At 40.3% G+C, this 21,927-nt stretch overlaps 1 protein-coding gene across 1 annotated transcript; it reads left to right on the forward strand.

Moving 5' to 3' along the window:
* Positions 1-1,456: 1,456 nt before the first annotated feature.
* Positions 1,457-21,483, forward strand: ERMP1 (endoplasmic reticulum metallopeptidase 1). The gene is made up of 15 exons (XM_030512415.1): positions 1,457-1,799; positions 2,677-2,978; positions 5,692-5,819; positions 6,198-6,303; positions 7,185-7,331; positions 8,665-8,757; positions 10,742-10,954; positions 11,838-12,058; positions 14,469-14,643; positions 15,198-15,388; positions 15,996-16,148; positions 16,564-16,766; positions 17,433-17,548; positions 18,016-18,179; positions 19,322-21,483. The coding sequence occupies exons 1-15, from the start codon at positions 1,504-1,506 to the stop codon at positions 19,484-19,486; spliced, it is 2,673 nt and encodes an 890-aa protein (XP_030368275.1). The 5' UTR covers positions 1,457-1,503; the 3' UTR covers positions 19,487-21,483.
* Positions 21,484-21,927: the final 444 nt, after the last annotated feature.

Raw genomic sequence — 21,927 nt, forward strand, 5'->3', positions numbered from 1 at the left:
CAAATGCAGTGCTCAGAACAGATGATAAAAGTGCTGTCAGTATTCCAAACATCAGAAATCCTTCTGATCTAGAGCAGAAAATTACTTCTGAATTTTGAATTGACAGAATAGTAAAAATGGTTTTGACCTGCAGAGTGTGACTGTCACAAAAAATCAGTAGTCAGTTTTTTTCCTTAACTGAGGGGCTTATAATGTTCAAATGTTGCTCAAAGAATGAAAGAGAAAAGGCCATTAAGGATTAAATTCTTTTACAGCTGTAGTAAGTGTAGTAGCATAATCTGGAGTTGTAAATCATAAATTTTAAGCAGTAATCTTGCCTGTACTGAGGGTGCAGTGAAGCAAAAGAGAAAACTCACTAAGCCAGAATATGGAAATTTACTAAAAAAACCTGAGCTGTGCAGAGAGCGTAGTCATCACATTTTCATGCACCACTCCTTCAGGCTTCTTCATGCCAAAGAGTATTGCCGCTCCTGTTAGGAAGCTTTCATGTGGCAAGATAGAGGCAGGAAGAGGCAACATTCCGTGTTTATCTGCAAAACTGGATATACTGAAACAGTATTTTCTGGATCATGTCATTACGTATTTTGTTTCCAGATTATGCCACAGAGCACTAGAAACAATATATATATATCTTTTAGGATATACTCAGGAGTAGCCAGGTACATTGCAAAGCAGCATGGTAAAGATAGGAAAAATGACCATCAAATAGCTCTGCCCCATCACTGGAAGGCACCAGGGCAGCAGGAACAAGAATGCTCCAGCAGGGAGAAGCAAGCGGAGTGCCGCAGGGGTGATGGTCTGTGTCACGGCTCAGGCCCCCACCCCCAGGGGTGCTCTCGTTGGCATGGCTTCACGGGAAGCTGCTGTTCACTGGCACGTCCAGACGCTCCTGCGCTTCACCCGGGGCTACCTCGGCTCCAGCCAGGGCAGCGCTGCAGCTGCCAAATGCCAAAATGCAGTGCGTGGAAACAGCAACCCCGCACGCCGCCGGCGCCCTGACTTCATGTCTGCGCGGCTCCATCTGTGGTGGGGGGGTTCTGGTGCTCCCTAGCGCTCCCCCGCTGACACCACAGTTACTTGTGCAGGCTCTCCCCTGCGCTTTAGTGTTAATAAAGCAAGCTTTAACAAAACGCCATGAAGACACGAACGCCCGTACACCTTTGCGTGCTGCCGCAAAGCTGGGGTGACCCTGGCTCAGGCGCAGGGTCAGGCCGCTGCTCGCCCGGGTGCTGTGCGGCAGGACAGACCGCTCCACCGCTACCGGGCGCGCACCCTCCACCGGCAACCGCCGCGGAGGGCTCCCCAGCCGGGGCACGCACGCCCGGGCCTGAAAACCGAGAAGATACCACCACCGACACCCCAACCGCCTGCGCGGGGAGACGGTGACAGGGCCCCGCCCCCCGTCCCGCCGTGCCCCGCCGAGGAGGGGCCGGGGCGGGTTTTGACCCTCGTCGGCGTCCGTACCGCCCGTCTGCTCGTCGGGGCCGGCGCCGGCAGCCGGGTATGAGCGCGTGGCCCATGGAGCGCGGCGCGGCGGCGACTGTGTGGCGGCTTCGCGCGACCGGCGGCCACCGCGACCGGGACCGCCGCCGCTCGCCGCCGCGGGAGGACGGCGGCCGCGATATGGCCGGGAAGAAGCGTGGAGGGCCGCGGCGGCTGGCGCTGGCCGAGGCGCGCGGGGCGTCGCTGGTGCTGCTGTACCTGCTGGGGCTGCGGGCGCTGGTGCACGTCTCGCACCGGCGGCTGCTGTGCCAGCCGCCCGCCGCCGGGCCCCGCGACTTCAGCGCCCCCCGCGCCAGGTACGGCGGGCGGGCGGCGGAGGGCGGCGCGGCTTCCCCGTGCCACGCCGGCCGCGGGGCAGAGTCCGCCCGGGTTAGCCTGAGGGCGACTGGCGGTGGCTGCGGCTGCCGTTTGCTGTGCGCCGGCGGGAGGCTCGCAGCGGCGGCCGGGCGCTGGCTCCGGGTGGGCGCGCGGACGAGCCCTGGTTTGCAGCGTCCGGTCCTTAGTGTGGGTGCAGCGGGTGTGCTCGGGGAGTCCTGCGGCCGGCCGAGCCGGTGCGGGCCTTTCCCATCAGTTGCGGGTCGTGTCACTTGCGGAGTGCGTGTGTCTTTCACTGCCCTGGCGAGAGGTGGGGCGCTTGTGGAAAGTAGGTAAAAATACTGCAAGGGTGCCAGCTCTCGTGTTGGCTGCCTCTTAAGGGTGCTATTTTCGGCCCGTCAAGCAATGCATCCTACATAGTTTAATTCTGGTACTGTTATAAAGTACTTGGTGTCTGGGAAAGCTTCTTTGCAGATTTTTAGCTGGTGTGTGCTTATTCAGACATCCAGGGAAGAGCAGGTATGCATATGCAGAACCTTGCTAAAGAGAAAATCTTTAGCTTCTGCATTCACCCTTTTATTTCTTTTGGGGTTGGTATGTGCAAACCAAGAAAACCAGTGGCTTGGTTTAACATCATGATAGATAGGGTGAGGAGCCCTCAGTAAAGGTTGGTACTATATGGCCATTACCATAATGATCTTTAGCATCTCAACTGCATTGCTTTCTAGTTGTCTTTAGTCTCTTCCATGTACTGTGAGTTTTGAAATAGAACTATGTCCAAAAATGTTACCGTTGTAGATAAGTCACATACCAAATGTTGAACATGTTGATGCTGAATGTGTAATTTATTTCTTACAGGGGATATCTTGACAACATAACAGCAATTGGGCCCAGAACAGTTGGAAGTCCAGAAAATGAAGTTCTTGCAGTTAACTACCTCTTAGAACAAATTAGGGCAATAGAAAGAGAAAGCACAGATGCTCACAAGATATCTGTAGACATACAGAGGCCCACAGGCTCCTTCAGCATTGACTTTTTAGGAGGCTTTACTAGTTACTATGCAAACATAACCAATGTCGTAGTGAAGCTGGAACCCCGAAATGGAGCTGAGCATGCAGTGTTATCCAATTGTCACTTTGATTCCGTACCAAATACCCCGGGTAGGTCCACATGTTCATTCTGCATTTCTGTACATTACATGAGCCACAGAGCTTGGCTTGCTGTCTTCTCCTATCAAGTAGCCTTATAAGCCACATGCTAGAATACTGCATGTGTCAACTAGTCTGCTTGATATCAGTGAGATTCAATATTTAGAGTGACATCTTGGTTCTGTTAAAGTAAGGATTTTACTCTCACTTTATGGGAGGCAGCAAATTACAGATTTGCATTCTAACTATATTTAGACTTCTAGAAAGTTTGGTTATATCTACCTTTCTTATAATTCCCTGCTTATGCATGTAGTTCATGTGCTGCTTCCACCTGTTGTTCAGGTCTTTCATCTTTCCGTACTTCTGTACTGATTTAATCCTGGTTTTGCTTTCAAAGGATGGTTTGTGCCACAGGCTTTTCCCACCCCCACTAACCAATCTGTGTTTACTCCTCACTTTGCTGCTATCATACTTTATCTCTTTATCTCAAATTTTTTGTGTGATACCCTTAAGACTTTTTTAATTTTTGCATTCAAAGCTTCTGTCTCAAAAGACTTTTTAGCGATAAAAGATTAAGGTTCTGTTGCCTTGGTAGTGTCTACATCTCGCCACTACTTTCACTGTTGCTTACTCTCTTACACTTATCCCTCTGCATTTTATAAATCTAATCATGTTAAATATTATTGCAGCAAGGGTGTAAACAGCTTTATAATACATGGTTTTAACGGTACCAGGAAGGTAGGGAACTGAGAACCACATGAAAACATTTGTTGTAACACTCAGCCACGGGTGTGTGCCTGTTATTGTAGAGTTCAGTCACCAACAGTACTGCTTGTACTGAAGTTTCTTCATTTACACCCCGCGATATATTATTTTGACAGGTAAACCTTTTGTTCTTTAGCACATGCAAGTAGTCTTTGTTACTGAGAAAACAATTATTAGCTAGAGAAACAATGCCTTCTCCCTACTCTTTGTGCCTTTTTTTGTCAAGAAATAATATGCAGAACTTCCTTTTCTCCTTGGTCATATGTAGGTGAGACGAGTTTCCAAAGTAAGCTTAATAACTGCATTGTTGTTACACACACTCTAAGATTTACGAACCACAGAGATGCTAATTACTGTATTTGTAGTCTAAAAGTGGCTGCTTAGACTTAGAAAGAATATTGCACAAGCATAATACAATGATTATTGAAACTGTCGTTAAATCGATGCCCCATGTAAATTGTGTATGTGTTTCTGAGGGTTGTAAAACAGGCTTATGTCTACATCAGTTACTTTCTTCACAGTTACTCAGACAGTAAAACACTTCACCAACCTTGCACAAAGGTGCCAAAAAGTACTAGTATTTTGTATAGGATTATACAGAAACTCATGGAGGAGCTAGAAATCAGCCTGTATGCTTGCCCCTAATTGCAAAGCAGCCTCACCCTTCACCACAACAATGAGGAACTGCTCTGTCTTTCATTTTCTTAGTGCCCATAACATAAGCAAGAACGTTTTGTTTTCTATTCTCCTGTATTTTTGTAAGCTATTTGCCTACAGTTTTTTTCATTGCAAAAAATGAGTTATTTAACCACAATCAGCAGGACTCAGTGATCAGTGTATTTGAAAATCAGATAGTAAAACGTAATCTAATGGTGATGCTTATGCATACAAAATAGTAAAGATTTTTGGTTTATGTATTTATTCTAAATCACCTCTGTACAATAAGCTAAGGCTAAAGTTTAGGCTGAGATTTGTGTTTGTATCAGGAATCTGATCTTTTTACGGAAGGGACAGGTATGTCTGAATTTTGCCAAGTTACAAGCTTTGGAAAAGCTCCTTTTTTGAGTAAATCAAAGAGTTAGCAGCTAATAAGTCTGGCCAAATAGCACACTGCAGCCTGCACAGAGTGTCACTGACATCTCAGTGCATGTTGGCATCATATATGCACCCCGGCCTGAAGGAATGAAGTTAAATTTCTCTGTTTGCTCCCAGATTTTGTGGATTAGAGTGGTATAGGGAGATGGTACAGCTTGCAGCAAAGCGAGGGAAATGAGGATACCTTGGATAAAACATGGATGCTTAATCAAGATTAAAAAAATGGTGGGGCATGGGAAGTGTGAGGAAGTGAGAGTAAGTTTAGAGTAGTGTTGCATGAGGAACAGACTACTGAGCTCGGAGCAAAAGGCATTTTCTGCGAAGAAAGAAGGATGGTGGAAAACATCTGGTAGTGAAAATACTATATTATAATGTATATTTGCATTTTAAGAATGTTTTAAAGGTGTGAATTCTGGTGTTTCCTTTGCTTTATTTTGCAACCTTGGCCTTACATTACTTGGAGGTTTTGTCCACTTGGATGCTTTAGCGGGATGCTTTGTGTGGGTTTTTTTTTTTTTTTTTTCAAAATTTTAGTATGCTGTAAGTGAAAACTGTGCCCTTGTTTATTCGTATTGTTCTTAGAAAAATAGCCAGTGATCACTTTGCTTGCTCAGTGACCTGGTTAGTCTGCTTTTCTTGAACAATAATACTGGATCTGCTCAACTTCTGAACATTATTTTTCTTTCTGCTGTTGCTTTTAACTAGTATAAACACAGGTTACAAGCAGTAGCAGAAAATATACTAAAGTTTGACATAAGTGTACCTCAGATTAAGTGACTAAGAGAGCATAAAGCTTTCGTATACTCTTGTCTTTGTTGCAGTTCTGTGTGTTTGTTATAAGCCATATTATTCTGATTATTTTAAGGTGCCAGTGATGATGCTGTTAGCTGTGCGGTGATGCTTGAAATACTTAACATACTTTCAAAATCATCAGAGCCCCTGCAACATGCTGTCATATTCTTATTCAATGGTGCAGAAGAAAATATTTTGCAGGTGAGAATATGCCGGAATTATAAAATATACATCAAAGCTGTATATTAAGACTCTCACAAAGGAAAGAGTAACTGCAGGTATGGCTTGTATTTAATCTGTTGAAATAATAGTTAAATGCCATTTAACTAGTTGCATTAGTTAACATTAACATTCTTAACATTCTGAGGAAAATATATTTGATTTCAAAGGGAAAAATGTGTTTAGATTAATAATGTTGACCATATTAGCTTAATTAGAGGACTTGGATTTTCTGCATCTGTGTTGTAAGTGATATGCCTTCTCCAATCATGAGTTATGATCATACGTGATAGAAAATAACACTTAGGCTGGTCTGAAAGATATTTGACCTGTATTTTTTAATTTTGTTTTCCCATCAAGGCTAGTCACGGCTTCATTACACAACATGAGTGGGCCAAGTCAATTAGAGCTTTTATTAACCTGGAGGCAGCAGGTGTAGGAGGAAGAGAACTTGTTTTTCAAACAGGTATGAGCTTGCATTATGTCTACTTTCTATACTAGGATAATTTGATAATAAACAATATAGATTAGAAGGAGTATTGAAAGTGACTCATAAGCAAAAGATGGGAGAACCTCTGTGCCTCTTTCCCAACCCTGTGTAGCGAATAATTTGCTCTCCATCTTTAGATGTGTGTAGGCTAAAGCACTGCCACAGAAGTTGCCTAGTCGGTGGGAAGCCTGCGTAGAACTGAATTACAGAAGGTGTATTTCCCTTTTACATCTAGGTAATAAGGAGGAAAAGAGATTTGGATATCTCGTATATCTTGCATACACATGCTTTCATATGCTTTATTTCATTTTCACAGCAGTTCTTTCAAAATCTTTGCAGGGAGGTGTTGGCGTTAGAACTCCATCTGCTGCCCAGGATGCAGCAGAACTGTGTTTTGCAGGCTGCATTTAACTTCTGCTCCACCCTAGCTGGACTGCAGACTTCCTTCTACTGCTGGAGCTGCTTAAATGTTTACTTGCAGGAATGCTTTTGTGCAGAGACTTTTCTCTAAACAACAATTTTGAGGTGTGATACATGGATGATAAATTGGAAACTGCTAAAGATTATGTCTTCTTCATACTGGGACTTTTTTGGGAGATGGCTCATCTACTCTGCCACTGAATGGTCAAGGCATCAGTGTTGGGTTTATTTTTTTTTTCCCCCAAGTGTAACTAATTATTTCTCTCAAGTTTGAGTAATTCAGCCAACACAAATTCACTTAGTTTATCACCCGTGGAGCAGCAGCATTTTGAAACTAGTGATTTCCTTTGCATTACATACCTGTTACCGTAAAGATACATATCTTAACTGGAGTTTGATAAGTATTTGTTGTAAACTTTCTGCTCATCTTTTGTTAGGACCTGAGAATCCTTGGTTGGTACAAGCATACGTAGTTGCAGCCAAACATCCATTTGCCTCTGTGGTAGCACAGGAAGTATTTCAGAGTGGTATTATTCCAGCAGATACAGACTTCCGTATCTACAGGGACTTTGGCAACATTCCAGGTATCTTACCAAAAGACATGTCAATGTGCATTATGCAATCATTTATTTTAATTTTATAACAAGAAGGCTGTTCTGCAGTTCACTATGTGGAGGTCCACAAATTTGATTTGTCTTTCAGTTTGGGAGCAAATTTTGTTGCTTATGTTCTAAGGCAAGAGCCTTTAGATTTGTTTCGTTGTGCAGGTTGTTAAAGGATCTTTTTTGGAGATTGCTGTTTTCCAGAAAGTTTCCAGGAGTTAACAGTATGCTATCAAACATTCTGTTTAGAAACATTTTGGTGATGAAGCTAATAACCTGCTTGTGGGAATTAAATGTTTGTACATAATGGATAAACCAAAATCATCTCTTTTAGAGATACTGACTTAGTAATGGGTGCATTTTCATAACTTTTATTTGGTCATAATCAAGCACAGGACAGCAGTTTTTTAGCTTTGCTAACCTGTTTATAGTTTGCTATCAATTCTACAGAGAATTATCAGTGGAAGAAAATGTGGAGAACACAGTGCAAACACAATTCAAGGGAATGTAAACTTCTGTAAATCCTTGCTGTCTGGCACAGGTTGTTGACTTCAGTTGTCAGTGATATCTCTGAAATGATTCTTAGAACAAAACTTGCTGGCATATTCTGTTCCAAAGAATATGCATGAACTGTTGGCATGAACTGTTCCAAAGTACGCTTTTAGCCTGAAAATACAGTAGCTGATTTTGTACAATGAGGTTTTGTTTGTTCAGAATTATACCTGGATCATAAATAGTAAATGAATTCTCACTGACATCTGTTTTTTTCTAAACGAATACAAATTAAGTAATTAATACAAATTAAGTAATTATCTTTTTCGGTAATTTAAGAATTTTCAGACTGGCTATTTGAAAAGCTGCTTACAAATGGGAAATAAAAATAACACACGTGGTATTTTGGGAAGATGTTTCTATAGCTCCACAGTGCTGCTTTTTATTACTTTTCAGCATGTATCCCTATTGATGTTTTACTAGTAAATGTTTGGAATCACCTTGGTCATATTCTCTGAAGCTGAGATGATTAGTAATTCTTGTGTTTCTCAGTGAAGATCAGTTTGATTTGCATGACATCGGTAAACAGTACATTAGAAAGGACAGATATTTTAAAATGCTTTTAAAGTGTCCTTTTTTAAATACACACGGAATCCCAATTAGTCTTCCTTCTGCAAAGCAGACTATTTTGTTTATCTTCAAGGATAGTGAGTGGGCTGCAAAGTAGCACAACATTTTGCTTAAAATATATCTGAGGCTTTCACATGTTTGTTTTGAGGTTTTAGCTTACATAATTTCACATATGCTTTTTCTGTCTCTGTAGGAATAGATTTGGCTTTTATTGAAAATGGCTACATTTATCATACAGAATATGACACATCAGACAGAATTTTAGCAGATTCCATTCAGAGAGCAGGTTGGTATTTCAAGAATTTGGTCATTTACTAAACTTGCTGCTTTTTCATTTTGCTATGAGACTACCACCGCAAGAAATTCATGGTTTTAATTACACATTTAGAACATGCTAGACATATTCTAAAGAACAAAGAATTAACTGAATACGTGTCTTTAAAATACAAAGGATATATGTTTGCTCAATTTAGGAAGATAAACTTTTTCAGCATCCAGTAATGTTGTTTTGAGAGTAACTGTGGAATCTAATGAAGGTTAAAATCTAGTTATTGATACCTGATTGTTCAGTGGTCTGCGTTCCTTTTCTCTCAGTAAGTCCCCTTATTGGTTAATGTTCATCGTGGGAAGCTTATGGTTAAGTTGGGGGCATAGAGACTTGATCTGCCAACACGGGTTTTTCTTGATGAATGGATCTCAGTCAAACTCAAGTGGTAGCACACGGACTGTTGATAAACAGGACTATTTGCTGCTAACGGGTCATGCTCATAGCAGGCTATTTGACAGACTGCAGTAAAGAAAATTACAGCAAGACCTCTAGTTTCCCAGGAAAACTAATGAAATCCTAAGTGCCTCTGGGACTTTGACCATTTCGCTCTTTAAGCTTATACAGAAGTCAGCTTAGATCTCCAGCATGAGTAAGAGTTTTAAACGTTTTCTTGAAGTGCAAGTTGCAAGACAGAAAGTAACTTTTCTAAATTCCTTTTTGAAAGATGATTTTACCATTTGATCATGGTGGTCACATGTAACATCTCTTGCTTAATGTGTCACAGCTGAGGAGAAAAAAAAAAAAGACAAACTTTTCAGCCAATAAGCACTTTTACAGGTCAAGTAGAAGCAAAATGAAAATAAAGAAACACTACTGTTCTCATTTAAGTACGTGTTTTTGCTGTACTGTGGGAAACAAAAAGTTGTTCGGTACCTTGTTTCCTACAAAGGAAACCTCCTTGTTTCCTATCTTACAGTCATCTAGGGAAAGCAAGGCAGGTAATTAATAGTCATTGAAACATGGAGGGATTGCTAATGGCAAGGAGAAGAGGAGGAAGATTGGGAAATTGTAAATTCCTCTATGGGTTAACCGTGAAGTCCAGTGCTTAATTTCAGACCTCAAGAAAGCCAACTGTATCCTGGGCTGCATCAAAAGAAGTGTGACCAGCAGGTCAAAGGAGGTGATCCTGCCCTTCTGCTCTTGTGAGACCTCACTTGGAGTATTGTGTTCAGTTCTGGTGTCCTCAACATAAGAAGGACATGGAGCTGTTGGAGCGAGTCCAGAGGAGGGCCATGAGGATGATAAGGGGGCTGGAGCACCTCCTGTATGAAGACAGGCTGAGAAAGTTGGGGCTGTTCAGCCTGGAGAAGAGAAGGCTGTGTGGAGACCTCATAGCAGCCTTCCAGTATCTGAAGAGGGCCTACAAGGATGCCGGAAAGGGACTCTTCGTCAGGGACTGTAGTGATAGGACAAGGGGTAACGGGTTCAAACTCAAACAGGGAGATGCAGATAGAAGGAAGAAGTTCTTTACTGTGAGGGTGATGAGGCACTGGAATGGGTTGCCCAAAGAAGTGGTAAAAGCTCCATCGCTGGCAGTGTTTAAGGACAGGTTGGATGGAGTCTTAGGTGACACAGTTTAGTGTGAGGCATCCCTACCCATGGCAGCGGGTTTGGAACTAGATGATCTTAAGGTCCTTTCCAACCCTAAGTATTCTATGATTCTGTTACTCAAGGGCTGAAAGCGTCACTGCGCCTTTCATTGCAGCAGCGTTCAATACATGAAGCTTCCCAAGTATACTTATTTTAGCTGTATAGATCAGCTCATGAAAATACTATGCTGTGCCTACCATTGAATACCTATTTCACAATAGTCAGTTGTATACTCATGTCATCGAGGATATTTCAGTACAGTTCTGTTTTTTCGTTAAGAATGCTTACATATAAAAAATGGTGTGTGCTAATTCGTCACCCCTGATATGTTGTGTATTTGCTTTTTTAATAGGTGACAATATTCTAGCTGTCCTGAAATACCTAGCAACATCAGATAAGTTGGCTAAATCCTTTGAGTATCGACATGGAAATGTTGTGTTCTTTGATGTACTTGGCTTATTTGTCCTGGCTTATCCTGCTCGTGTTGGCACTATCATGAACTATATTACAGCAGTTATTGCTTTTTTTTATCTAAGCAAGAAAGTAATACAGCCCAAAACCAGAGGTAAGTCTAGTTCTTGGGAGAAAAAATTAAAAATCAATCCTATTACTCTTTAATGAATAACGATCAGTAGATGGAGAAGTGTTCAGGTGAACTTCAGAAATAAACTTCAGGTGTGCAGCATGCCATAGGAGTTTCTTTGTATTTACATTTCTCAACTGTGAATGATTATGAGGGTCTGTGATGTCTAGCACTTACGAATCATGTCTCTTACCCTTTCCTGAAGATTAAAATAGAATCCTATGAAAGATCTGAAAATGAAAAAAACTTACTATCTGTAGAAATTCTGTTGGCACAGGGAGGGCTTCAGAATCATGTTTCTTTAGCACACATCTGTAGGCAGAAGCAAATGAGAAAAGAACAATTGGGGAAAAAGATAACAAAGCTTAATAAAGGATATAAACCAACTGAAATCTTCTAGTTATACCTTTTCAGGTATGTGTAGGAACATACCTGCTAAAGAAAAATAAAACGTAACCAAAACACAACCTCCAACACCACCCCACAAAATCCAGCAAACATTTTTCAAGTAAGAAAAAGCTACAACAAAAACAACTCCGATTTTATTTTGGTTTAGAGATTTTAAAACTGGCAGAGTGGATCAGCTGGTTCTCTAGAGAAATTTTTAGATTTGGGAACATGGTAATCCACATAATACACTACTAGTCAGAGAATAAATCTTGCAGTGAGGAAGACTTCAAAAAGACTTGCAAAGAAATCGGCGAAATAATTTAGACTGTTGTTGAGAAATCTTCAGAGTGGACTCCTCATGCAGGTTTATTTTTGTCTTGTCATTAAAGCAATTATACTGTGGAATAACTACAGTCTTGATGATAGTCTGCAGTAGAATACATAACTGTTGAAACTTCTGTTTTCTTCTTCATAGCTATTCATACCCTGAAGAAATTCTTTACTGCATTTGGCTTAACACTGATAAGTTGGATCTGCACACTGGTGACAGTCCTTATAGTGGCAGTGTTTGTCTCTGTCATTGGACGGTCTCTTTCTTGGTACACACATTTCTATGTTTCTGTGTTTCTGTATGGCACTGCAGCTGCAGCTAATCTCATTCTTGTGCATACACTAGCCAAGAAGTTCTTCTACAAGGTAGGCTTGACTTTGTTGCTAATGTTGAAGGGTAATGTAGTGTGTCATCTATGGAAGACTTAATTTTTGAGTTGATTAAAAAGGATGCAAAAGGTTTTCTGTATCGGACAGAAATGTTGCTGTAATAACTGCTTCGTCTAAGCATAGGGATTGTTCTGCTGAATCAGAGAGTTAAGAGCTTCATGATTTAAGGCTTTCTCCTTGTTAATGACATTTAGGAGCTGCTTAAGGAAAAAAGTCAAAAACCTAGCATAATCCATTATAAGGCACTGCTTCTTTCCTTATCTGCACCTTCACTTCCTGCCGTGATTTCAGTGATACGAGAGCAAAACAACAGTTGGAGAACTTAGGTTTTTTGATATCTTTCAGTGTTTTCGTTCATGACCAGCAGGTCAAGGGAGGTGATTCTGCCCCTTTTCTCCCCTCTCATAAAGACCCCACCTGCAGTACTGCGTCCAGCTCTGGGGCCCCAACACAAGAGGGTACCTGACAGATGATGGTCTTCCAGAGCAGAAGTCAGCTACTTGAGCCTGTTAGGTTTAGGTTTTAGGGGCAGTAATATTTAATCATTCAGCTTGCTGTTACTTGTCTTCTCAACCATGTGTATAAGCTTTGGGCAAGGAAATTGAGGAAAGCTGTCAGTCAAATCTAGCTTCATGGAAGTATTTGAAGAAGTTTTAAGAACTTACTGAAATTTGATTGTATTGCAGCTTCTGGGTGGATGCATCATGTCCTTATCTGGAAGTGGGGTTTTTTAATTGTTTGGGGAAGGGGAGTGTTAGCTTGTATGTGTAGCTTAACAAACATATGTATGTGGTGGTGTCCTTCTGTGGAAAAGATCAGCCATTTATAAAATAGATGCAGTGTTACCATTTTCCAGTCTTTTGGAAGAACTGACAGGAGAGTATACTTTTGCTAACTGTTCAGTTGCTCCAGGCTCTGGATCTACTTCTTGCCTGCTAATTGTCTGATCAGCAGATCATCCAACTTGATATCATGAGTCTCTTAATTTTCCTGCATGCTGTAGCTTGCAGTACACCATACACATGCTGCCTCTTTAACTTACATTGTACTTAAGAGTTGCATAAAAAATTTTTGAAGCTAATCTCTTACTTGGCTATCACAAGCAATGCCTGGGTGTTTTCTGTCAGAGGCTCAAGAACTTGTGAATTAATAAGCTTTTTGTTTTGAAATAGGTTTGGCTATAGTCATGTTCCCCACACCCCCAAGCCCGAAACTGAACTAGGTGCTTTCTGATAGCTTGTTCATGCAAGCAGTCCTTATTGCTACTAGCAGGATTCACAATAAAGAATCTTGCACTGCAAACACTGCAGCATTTCTAACGTAACTTAAAAAAACAAAACAAAAAGAAAAAACCCCCAAAACAACAACACAAAACCAAACCAGATTTCTGACAGTTAAAATTCCTTCTGTTTTGAAAATGTATCTGCTATTGTCTGATCCATGCACATCTTTTCTTCAAAACACATAATATGTTTAAAAAGCAGATTTCTGAAGTGGTAGCTGTGGCATGACATATAAAGGCACCACACACATATTTGTGCAGTGATAACAGTGCTTGTCTAAGAAGCGTATAAACAGTTGCTGTTAGAACCCATGTTTAGAACCTCAGGAGATATGGATACTTTTTTCACACATAAGTACTACGTAACTTTTCTATATGCTTCACAAATAACTAACGCTTTTTATAAAAAGGCCCTGGGAACCTGAAACATCAACCTTCCATCTTCTTGGTATTGTCAATTGTACATTCTCTCCTTCCTCTACCCCAGCCCATGTAATCTCTTTTTCAAGGTGCGCCAGAATAGATTTAAAAAAAAAAAAAAATATACTGTCATGGGTAGCTCTGAGTGGTAACAGAATGGTGAGATGATGCTTGTCAAAATTATTTTAGCCAAGGAAAACAATTACATTGTTCTGAGGGGTTGTGTGTCGTCGTGTTCAGCCTGGAGAAGACAAGGCTTTGTGGAGACCGTAGAGAGCTTCCAGTACCTAAAGGAGCCTACAAGAAATCTGGAGAGGGACTTTTTACAAGGGCATGTAGTGGCAGGACAAGGGGAAATGGCTTTAAACCAAGAGAGTGGAGATAAAAATCTTCCCTGTGAGGGGGCTGAGGCGCTGGCACAAGTTGCCCAGAGAAGCTGTGGCTGCCCCGTCCCTGGCAATGTTCAAGGCCAGGTTGGATGGGGCTTTGAACAACCTGGTCTGGTGGGAGGTGTCCCTGCCCATGGCAGGGGGGTTGGAATTAGGTGGTCTTTAAGGATCCTTCCAACCCTAACCATTCTGTAATTCCATGATATACAAGATAGAAGGATTTTTATATGTTTTCTCATGAGATGTGATACATAGAATATGCTCAGTAATAAGTAATCTGCTTTTTTTGTTACAGAATATGAATGAGCAGTACCTGGGAGATCTTTTTTTCGACACCTCACTGATGATCTGGTCTATAGCATTGGCTGTGATTACTCAGATGGGCCTTTGTTCTGCATTCGTTTGTACATTATGGGTAGCATTTCCTTTACTTGCTAAGCTGATGATCCATAAAGAATTCAGCCAAAAAGGTATGAGTTCTGAGGGGAGGAGGTTGTATTTCGAAACCTCTGTCTTCGAAAGGGCACTATTTAAGCAAAAGAAATCCCAAACTTGAATTTGAATATTCAAAAAGTAACTGTGTGACATTTTTGTAACAAAAAGAAGTGTTCTTGAACTAAAGACAGTTCTTTCTGAAAAATACACTGAAAAACATCCTGTGTGTCAGGCTGAAAAGAACAACCCTGTGTGGGGTTATTAGTAAGTGATCGCATACTTTGAGGAACAGTAAAGATTGTTAGAAAATACTGTAATATTCAAACATTGTTTGGGACAGAACACCTGTTTATTTTGGTTTTTGTAGTTTTATGGTGTTTTTGGAAGAGTTACGTTGGCATTGGCTGTGCAAAATGAGATCCTCTTTCCACATCCATGTCAGGGAGGATGACCAGTGTTGTATACTGGGCCTTGCAGCAGTGTATGGGTGGGTATATTGGTAAAGCTGCAGGTTTATGTCCTTTCAAGCTTTGATGGGTTCTTTGTTTTTTGTTTTGTTTTTTTTTTTTTTTTCCCCTGTACCCTATAGGTGCCACAATGAAGTTTGTCACAATGTACATGCTGGGAATGTTTGTTCCCTATGTGTACATGATGTATCTAAGTTGGACTGTGTTTGAAATGTTTACACCTATCATGGGACGAAGCGGTTCAGAAATTCTACCTGATGTGGTGTTGGCAGGATTTATTGTGGTCATGACTATGATTCTGTCATCCTATTTTGTAAGTAGAACTTGTAAATGTTGTTCAAAACTTTAAAATTTTTTCTAGAGTTTTTCTAAGTTAGTATTTGAAGTTAACAGTAATTTGGCAATATCTTAAATGTTACAGGAAACTTACAGGAAATATGTCAAAGATTCCATGTTTTGTGTTAGTCAAAGAAAAGTCATTGAGGCAGGGGTTACAAAAATGTATCTATCTTCTCTATAATGATGTAGTAAATATTGTTGTAAAATATGCAATTTAATGCATATTTAAGGCATTATTTTTATGTGAAGTATAGTGTGTGGCTGAACAATACATTCACTACACTTAAAAAAAATAAATCTCAGCATTCTTTTTTTCTGCTGTGCTGGTACAAAGGTTCTAGGTTTTTGTTGGCAAATGTTTTCAAAAATAGGAAATTTTTGAAGGCTCGGGGAAGTACTCACTTTATTCGTTTTGGTTGTCAATACTAAGATTACAAAGAAGTGTCTTGTGTCAGGTAGTACTTGCAGTGATATCTTTTTAATATTCTTTCAGTTCCATAATTGGATTTTAGATTATACAAATAGTGTCTTATTTCTTAAGTCTTGCAGTTTTATAACTGGTCTGTCTTTTTATTCTCTAGATTAACTTCATTTACCTTGTCAAAAGCACAAAAACGACGCTAATAACTTTAACTGCTGTGTTTGTAGTCACTCTGATTCTCGTTTGTAGTGGAATCTTCTTTCCTTACAGTTCTGATGCAGCTAATCCAAGGCCTAAGCGAGTCTTTCTACAGGTAAGAAAAGCCTTGAATATTGCATTGCCTCTGTTGGTTGCTAATGTTTCCATTGTTCAATCTCTGTGTTTAGTTCATCTGTGTCAGAAGAGCAGGGCCTTTTATAGGGGGTTTTAAGTGGGAGAGTTGAGTAAGCAATGATAATTTAAAAAGCAAACTCGATGGAACGTGAGCAAATACGTACAGGCACAGTCTCTTCTGAATGTAGGTGGTTTATGGTATGTTTCTTTCATCTGAGTAGTTCTCTCTATATAATCATAAATACTCAGATACATGTTTAGTGCATACTGAAAATGGAGTAAGCCTTAAGGATTGACATAGAGGATAATTCAGAATCACTTCTGACTCTTGAGAGCTGCACATGCTCCATCATCTTTCTGTTTTTGTGTTTGTTTTTTTTGTTTTTGTCTTCTAGCACACAAGCAGAAGATTTCATGATCTAGATGGAAATGTGGTTAAAAGTGACTCTGGTATATGGATTAATGGATTTGATTATAATGGCATATCTCACATAACTCCCCATGTACCTGAAATCAATGACACCATTAGAACTCCATGTGAGGAGCAGGCACCTTTCTGTGGCCTTCCTTGGATTCTACCAGTGCATTTCATGTTCCGGTTGGTGTGAACACTGCGTCACTTGAGCACTTACTACCAAAGCACAATTGGTCATTTATGCAATCTCACTTATGTAAGAAAAGTAAGACTAATCTTGGTATAAAAGTAAATAATCATTCCACTTCAGAAGACAAACTTCTGTCTAGGTGCAGTGTCTTCTGCCAGAATCTCTGGAAGGAGATTGCTAGTCTGCTGCAGGAGCTGGAAAAGTTGATGTATGGAAAATCAGTGTCAGCACCAGCGGAGAAAAAGGTGAAGGATGGGGCTTCTAAAGGGCAGTTCAGAGTAGGCATATGTATGTCTCTTCCCTTCTTCCTCCCTTCACCTCAGCTGACTGCAGAGGAAGTCTGGAATAGCTGGTCTCCACAGAGGAAAACTAGCTGCTGTGACTATTTCTCATAGCCCAAGAATCTTGTGAACAAAATGTAGCAGTTTGAAGATGCAAATACTCTTTATTTTATTGTTCTGTAAATTAAGGTGTACAAAAGTAGTGAATGAGCACACTGGTTACTATTTTTCTATTAATGTACCCTTCCAGTATCTGCCAGCCACAAGCTGCTGATTTTACCTGCCTTCTGCTAGAATCAGTAGCTTTTGAATATTTCATTTAGTAACAGCACAGTCAGCTGTATTATACAAAAACTTAACACTTATTTTTAAACACAGGAAAAACTGGTACCTTCCTGCTCCAGAAATTATTCTGAGAAGCCCAGTTCACTTTAAAGTTCTGTCCAGGGAGCTGATGCCCCAGAACTCCGTGAGGTTAAGCTTTGAAGTATCTGGTGAGAGACTGAAACTTCTGGTTTGGGATTTGGTTTTATTTTTCATGCCTGTAATAAATCTGGTTTTGACTCCAAGACTGCAGGTTCCAGTGCCATTCCCAAGATAGTAAGCTTTGTGAGATTAGCATGAATTAATGCAGTTTCATAACACACTAGAAGCTCTGGGTGTTGTGTTGCAGTTGTTATCTGGGACACTGATAACCTTGTCTATTTTGAGTAAGCCCTTGATCTTTTTACAGCAAGTCCTTTCTTAGTCGTTTTATAGCTCTGTGCCTCTCCTATATGATCATCTCACTTATCTCACTGCTTCTAAATAATTTAAGCTTCTTCAGTAGAGAAGACAGTTTTATCATGTTTTGGGAGACACAAGTAGTAATACGCAGATAACATGCTACTATATAGGAAAATAGATGGTTATTCTGCCTCTACCTGTTGATACATCTAGATACATACCCATGTCCCTGCAGGTCCCAGTCACATGTCTCTGTATGTTCGGCCACACGAGGGCTCAACTCTGTCCACCTGGTCTCTCGGGGACGGTGTGCCGGTTGCTAGCATAGGAGGAGACTACTTTGTGTTTTACTCCCACGGGCTGCAGGCTACACCATGGCACTTCTGGGTAGAGCTGATGGTGAGTACGCTGCTGCTGGGAACTGGCAAGCCTCTGCTCTGCGCTGGTGTCCCCTTCGCTTCATTCTTAGGTGAAAAATGTAATAAGAACTGTCTTAAGCTGTGTTTGATAGATCCTAACTCTATAGCTTTCCTCATTTACTTTGTCCCTGAACTTTACATATCGGCTCACACATATTTTTGATGCTTAGTCTCCTAACTTGCCAAACAGCCAAAGGGAAAATATGTTCATGTCTTAGGTCATAAGTTTGGATTTCTCTGATCTCAACCTCATAGTTCTTTAAGTTTTATCTCTTAGTGTTATTTGAGAGTTATTTTTCCTATTGTGAATAGTTTCTTTTTCATGTATTCTGTTTGCTCAGTTTTGGGAAATTACAGGGAGTGTTTGGTGGGAAACTCACCTGTCTTGAAGCTGAAGACCTTTAATAGCTTTGTTTTGTAGATTTTCTTTTATATTATTTTCAATTGGAAGCAAGGCTACCAGCATTGCTGTTCCAGTGGGATTTACAATAGTCCTCCCATCAACTGCGGCGCTCCAGCAAAGACCTTTTCACAGTGCTGTATGGTTTCTTATTATAGGTTTAACAGTGTCCTATTCCTTGAGTAAATACTACAGGAATCTTTGAAAATTCAGAAAGTCCCTTGTTCCTTCCTGGAACAGGCAGTCTAAATGATTCACCAAATAATACTCTGAGGATACTCAATAAAGGCAGACAGGAATCTGCAGCGTGACACGCTATGCAAGATTGATAGTAGCAAAGCTAGGCAGAGCAGGCTTTTCATCCTAAGGATTCACAATAGAAATATCGGTATATAGACTATGCTGGAGTCCGTGTCTTGATTTGTCAGCAAAACCAACAGCTACAAATGTTGAAGTTAGAAGATGTGCGAGATACATAACATGTCAAAGGCACTGTTATCTAAATACCTAGTTGCAAGTTCAATTCAGATTGAACTCATCATGGTATGTTTGAAGATAAGTGTTCTAACATAAAGGACAAAGAGCTGCAGGATAAAGTCTGTTGAATAGATAGATATATAGTCTGTTGCATACAAAGCCTGTAGAAAGTACATCTGTATTGGTCCTGTGTTTAAAAGCCAGAAATAATGATAAGGACTGTGTTGTTCTTTTCTCACTTTCAGGCCCCAGAAAAACATTCTGATGGAATAGTCTCCCTCGCCATAGCAGCACATTACTTTTTTGGGGAAGATCAAAAGTCCCCTCAACTCCATGCCTTACTGGAAAGGTTTCCAAACTGGACGTTTTCTTCTGGTTGGTCCTGCACTTACGACCTGTTTGTCTTTTAATGTTGACAGTAACGCAGTGCTAATAGGGTAATCTCTCTGGTGCAGAATGCTGTTGCAGCAAACACTTTCTAAGAAGATGCCAGAGACTTTCACAAGAATTTAAAGTACTTTGGCGACAAATAGTGTTTCTTTGGCAGTTTGACTATTTAAAGACTACTGCTGTCTTGGGGATATAGTGATATTTTGTGTCAATGTGAATACGGTTCACCTTGGTTCTTCCACTGAAATGGCAGTTTGGCTAGTGGGTTTCTTAAAATGAAAACTGCAGTTGAGGAGGTAATGTTAGCACAATATGGTGGCAATCGTAATGAAAGAGCCTCATGGAATTATTTTGATGTCATGTAAAATATGTCGTAGTTCACGCACATGTGGGGACTGTTACCTACCAATCCTATCCATCCCATTAAAGCAAGACCTTCAGCTAAAAGATGTTTGTCCACATGGGGTGGGGGCAGAGATGGCAAAGTCCTAAACATTACTTTTGTCACTGGATGAAGTCACTGAAAGCTATGATGCTTGTGTGGATTGCATTTCCAGTCCTTGGCAAATACACAATGCAGAAAATCGGTGTTATGATGGAATGTGGTTATTATTTATCTAGATTATCTTTTCAAATAATACCTTTCTGTTAAAAACTAGTTCCTATCCTCTTGCCTGTCTCTTCAGTGTTAGAACTTGGTAAGTTTCACCTGTCATCCTGTAGTTCCTGTTGGGATCTTTCAGTATCAGCGTAAAAGCATGACTTGCTCTCTTGTATGTGAGAGTGCTAAGTCCCCGCTCCTTTATGTAGATGTCTTACAATTAATCTACTCTAAATTTCAAGTTATCTTCTAACTTACCACAACTGGCTAATATTTGGTATCATCTCCTCTGGAAAGACTTTTGATAACAGACAGATTGCACTTTGCTAATACATTTAACTGTTTCTTAAAATAAGGCTTGCTTTCCATAAAGAAAAATACCTAGAAGAGTAATCTTTAAAAAGATATCTAATATCTTTGGTTTGTGCTTGTATTATTTCCACATGATGGGTTTTATAAATGACTGAGTGATTTAGAGTCTCTCTGTTTTGTACTCCCAGGTCTTTTTGAGTGCAGTTAATGTTAGTTTCTGAAATTCAAAAAGAACTCTCTGTATCTGAAGAAACTTGTTCATGCTTTTTTCCAAACTATATGAGACATCAATACTGCACTAAAAATTACTCAGATCAGTATTTTGTTCATCTATCTCATGAGTATTGCCAAATTGCATGCAAAGCAGATTTTGTGCATGCATCATCATTGTGAGTAAAAGCATGCTAGTACTGGGAAGCTTGCAGGGCATGTGAAAGAAAACTGTGACACTAATTTGTGTGAGCTTTGGTGGACAGCCGCTCCCTGACCAGGTATTTTCCTTCAAAATGTTCTGTAGTTATGTATGGTAGTGGCAAGAACCAGTTTCATTTGTTGCAAGGTACATTCACAAAGACAGACTGTCAGCTGACTCATGGACTAGGGTAAGAGGTTTAATTACTGTAATCATAATGAACTGGTCATCAGTGTCTGAAAACCAGTGGGTCTTTCTGCATTAACATGTGCATTAATCATCACTCACTTGATTGTATCCAATTTGAAACTACAATCCCTATATTACACTTTTTTTTTTGTTATTGAAAGACGGAGTTTTAGTTCATGACTCTTGTGTCTTGAATCTCAACAAATGTTTTGTACTGTACTCTAGCTGATGCACAGCTAGTTAACTAAAGTTGCACTGGTAATTACTGCCTTCCTCAGTTGTGAGTTTGGTGTTTTGCATCTGATTTAATGGAAGAAGTGCTGTCTGAAGAAATCGTACTGGGAGCCAAAAATATAAAATGCCTGTTAGCAACTTCTGAAACTTCAGTGAAGCAATAACTTTTGTTAACTCAGGATTTAACCCTTATTAAGTAATTTAATTATGAGTTTGTTGAAAATTTCTGTCTCCGTAAATAAAAGTGAAACTTAATGAATGAAACTTGATTTTCATTCTAACTAAAGGACTAAAGGTGTATTTGATTCAGTTTTATTCATTCCATTAATGTTTTATTTAAGCTTTGGGTAGCAATAATGTTAAGTGATGCTTGAGTTAGACAGCTAAGAGTTAGCGCTGCATGGAAGATATGCATGGCTGAAGAATGTCAAAATTACCTGAGAAAGGTTAAAATGAGGACCCTGGCTGAGGGTGGAAGAGAAGAGGGTGGTTCTTGAAACAGGATGTGGTATGGAACAGTTGCTGGTAGCAAAGCTAAGTATTCTTTGCAAAACTGATACTTGAGAGCAAATTTATTGGTTATCAAAGGCAGAAAAACCAGGTGGAAAACTTTTCTGTTTCAGTGTCCATCTGCTTCCCCATTCAGCACAAGATTAGTCTTCTGCTACTGTAGTTTCTATTATGTGTCATACTCTGTGAAACAAAAACAGCAA

The sequence above is a fragment of the Strigops habroptila genome, chromosome Z (assembly GCF_004027225.2).
Source record: "Strigops habroptila isolate Jane chromosome Z, bStrHab1.2.pri, whole genome shotgun sequence".
In the NCBI taxonomy this organism is placed as follows: Eukaryota; Metazoa; Chordata; class Aves; order Psittaciformes; family Psittacidae; genus Strigops; species Strigops habroptila.

Bases quoted from the DNA above. Each gene is read 5' to 3' on its own strand.
- ERMP1 (XM_030512415.1), top strand. From the start codon at position 1,504: ATGAGCGCGTGGCCCATGGAGCGCGGCGCGGCGGCGACTGTGTGGCGG. The intron at 7,332-8,664 runs GTATCTTACCAA...CTGTCTCTGTAG, and splicing joins GGACTTTGGCAACATTCCAG to GAATAGATTTGGCTTTTATT. The intron at 14,644-15,197 runs GTATGAGTTCTG...TGTACCCTATAG, and splicing joins TAAAGAATTCAGCCAAAAAG to GTGCCACAATGAAGTTTGTC.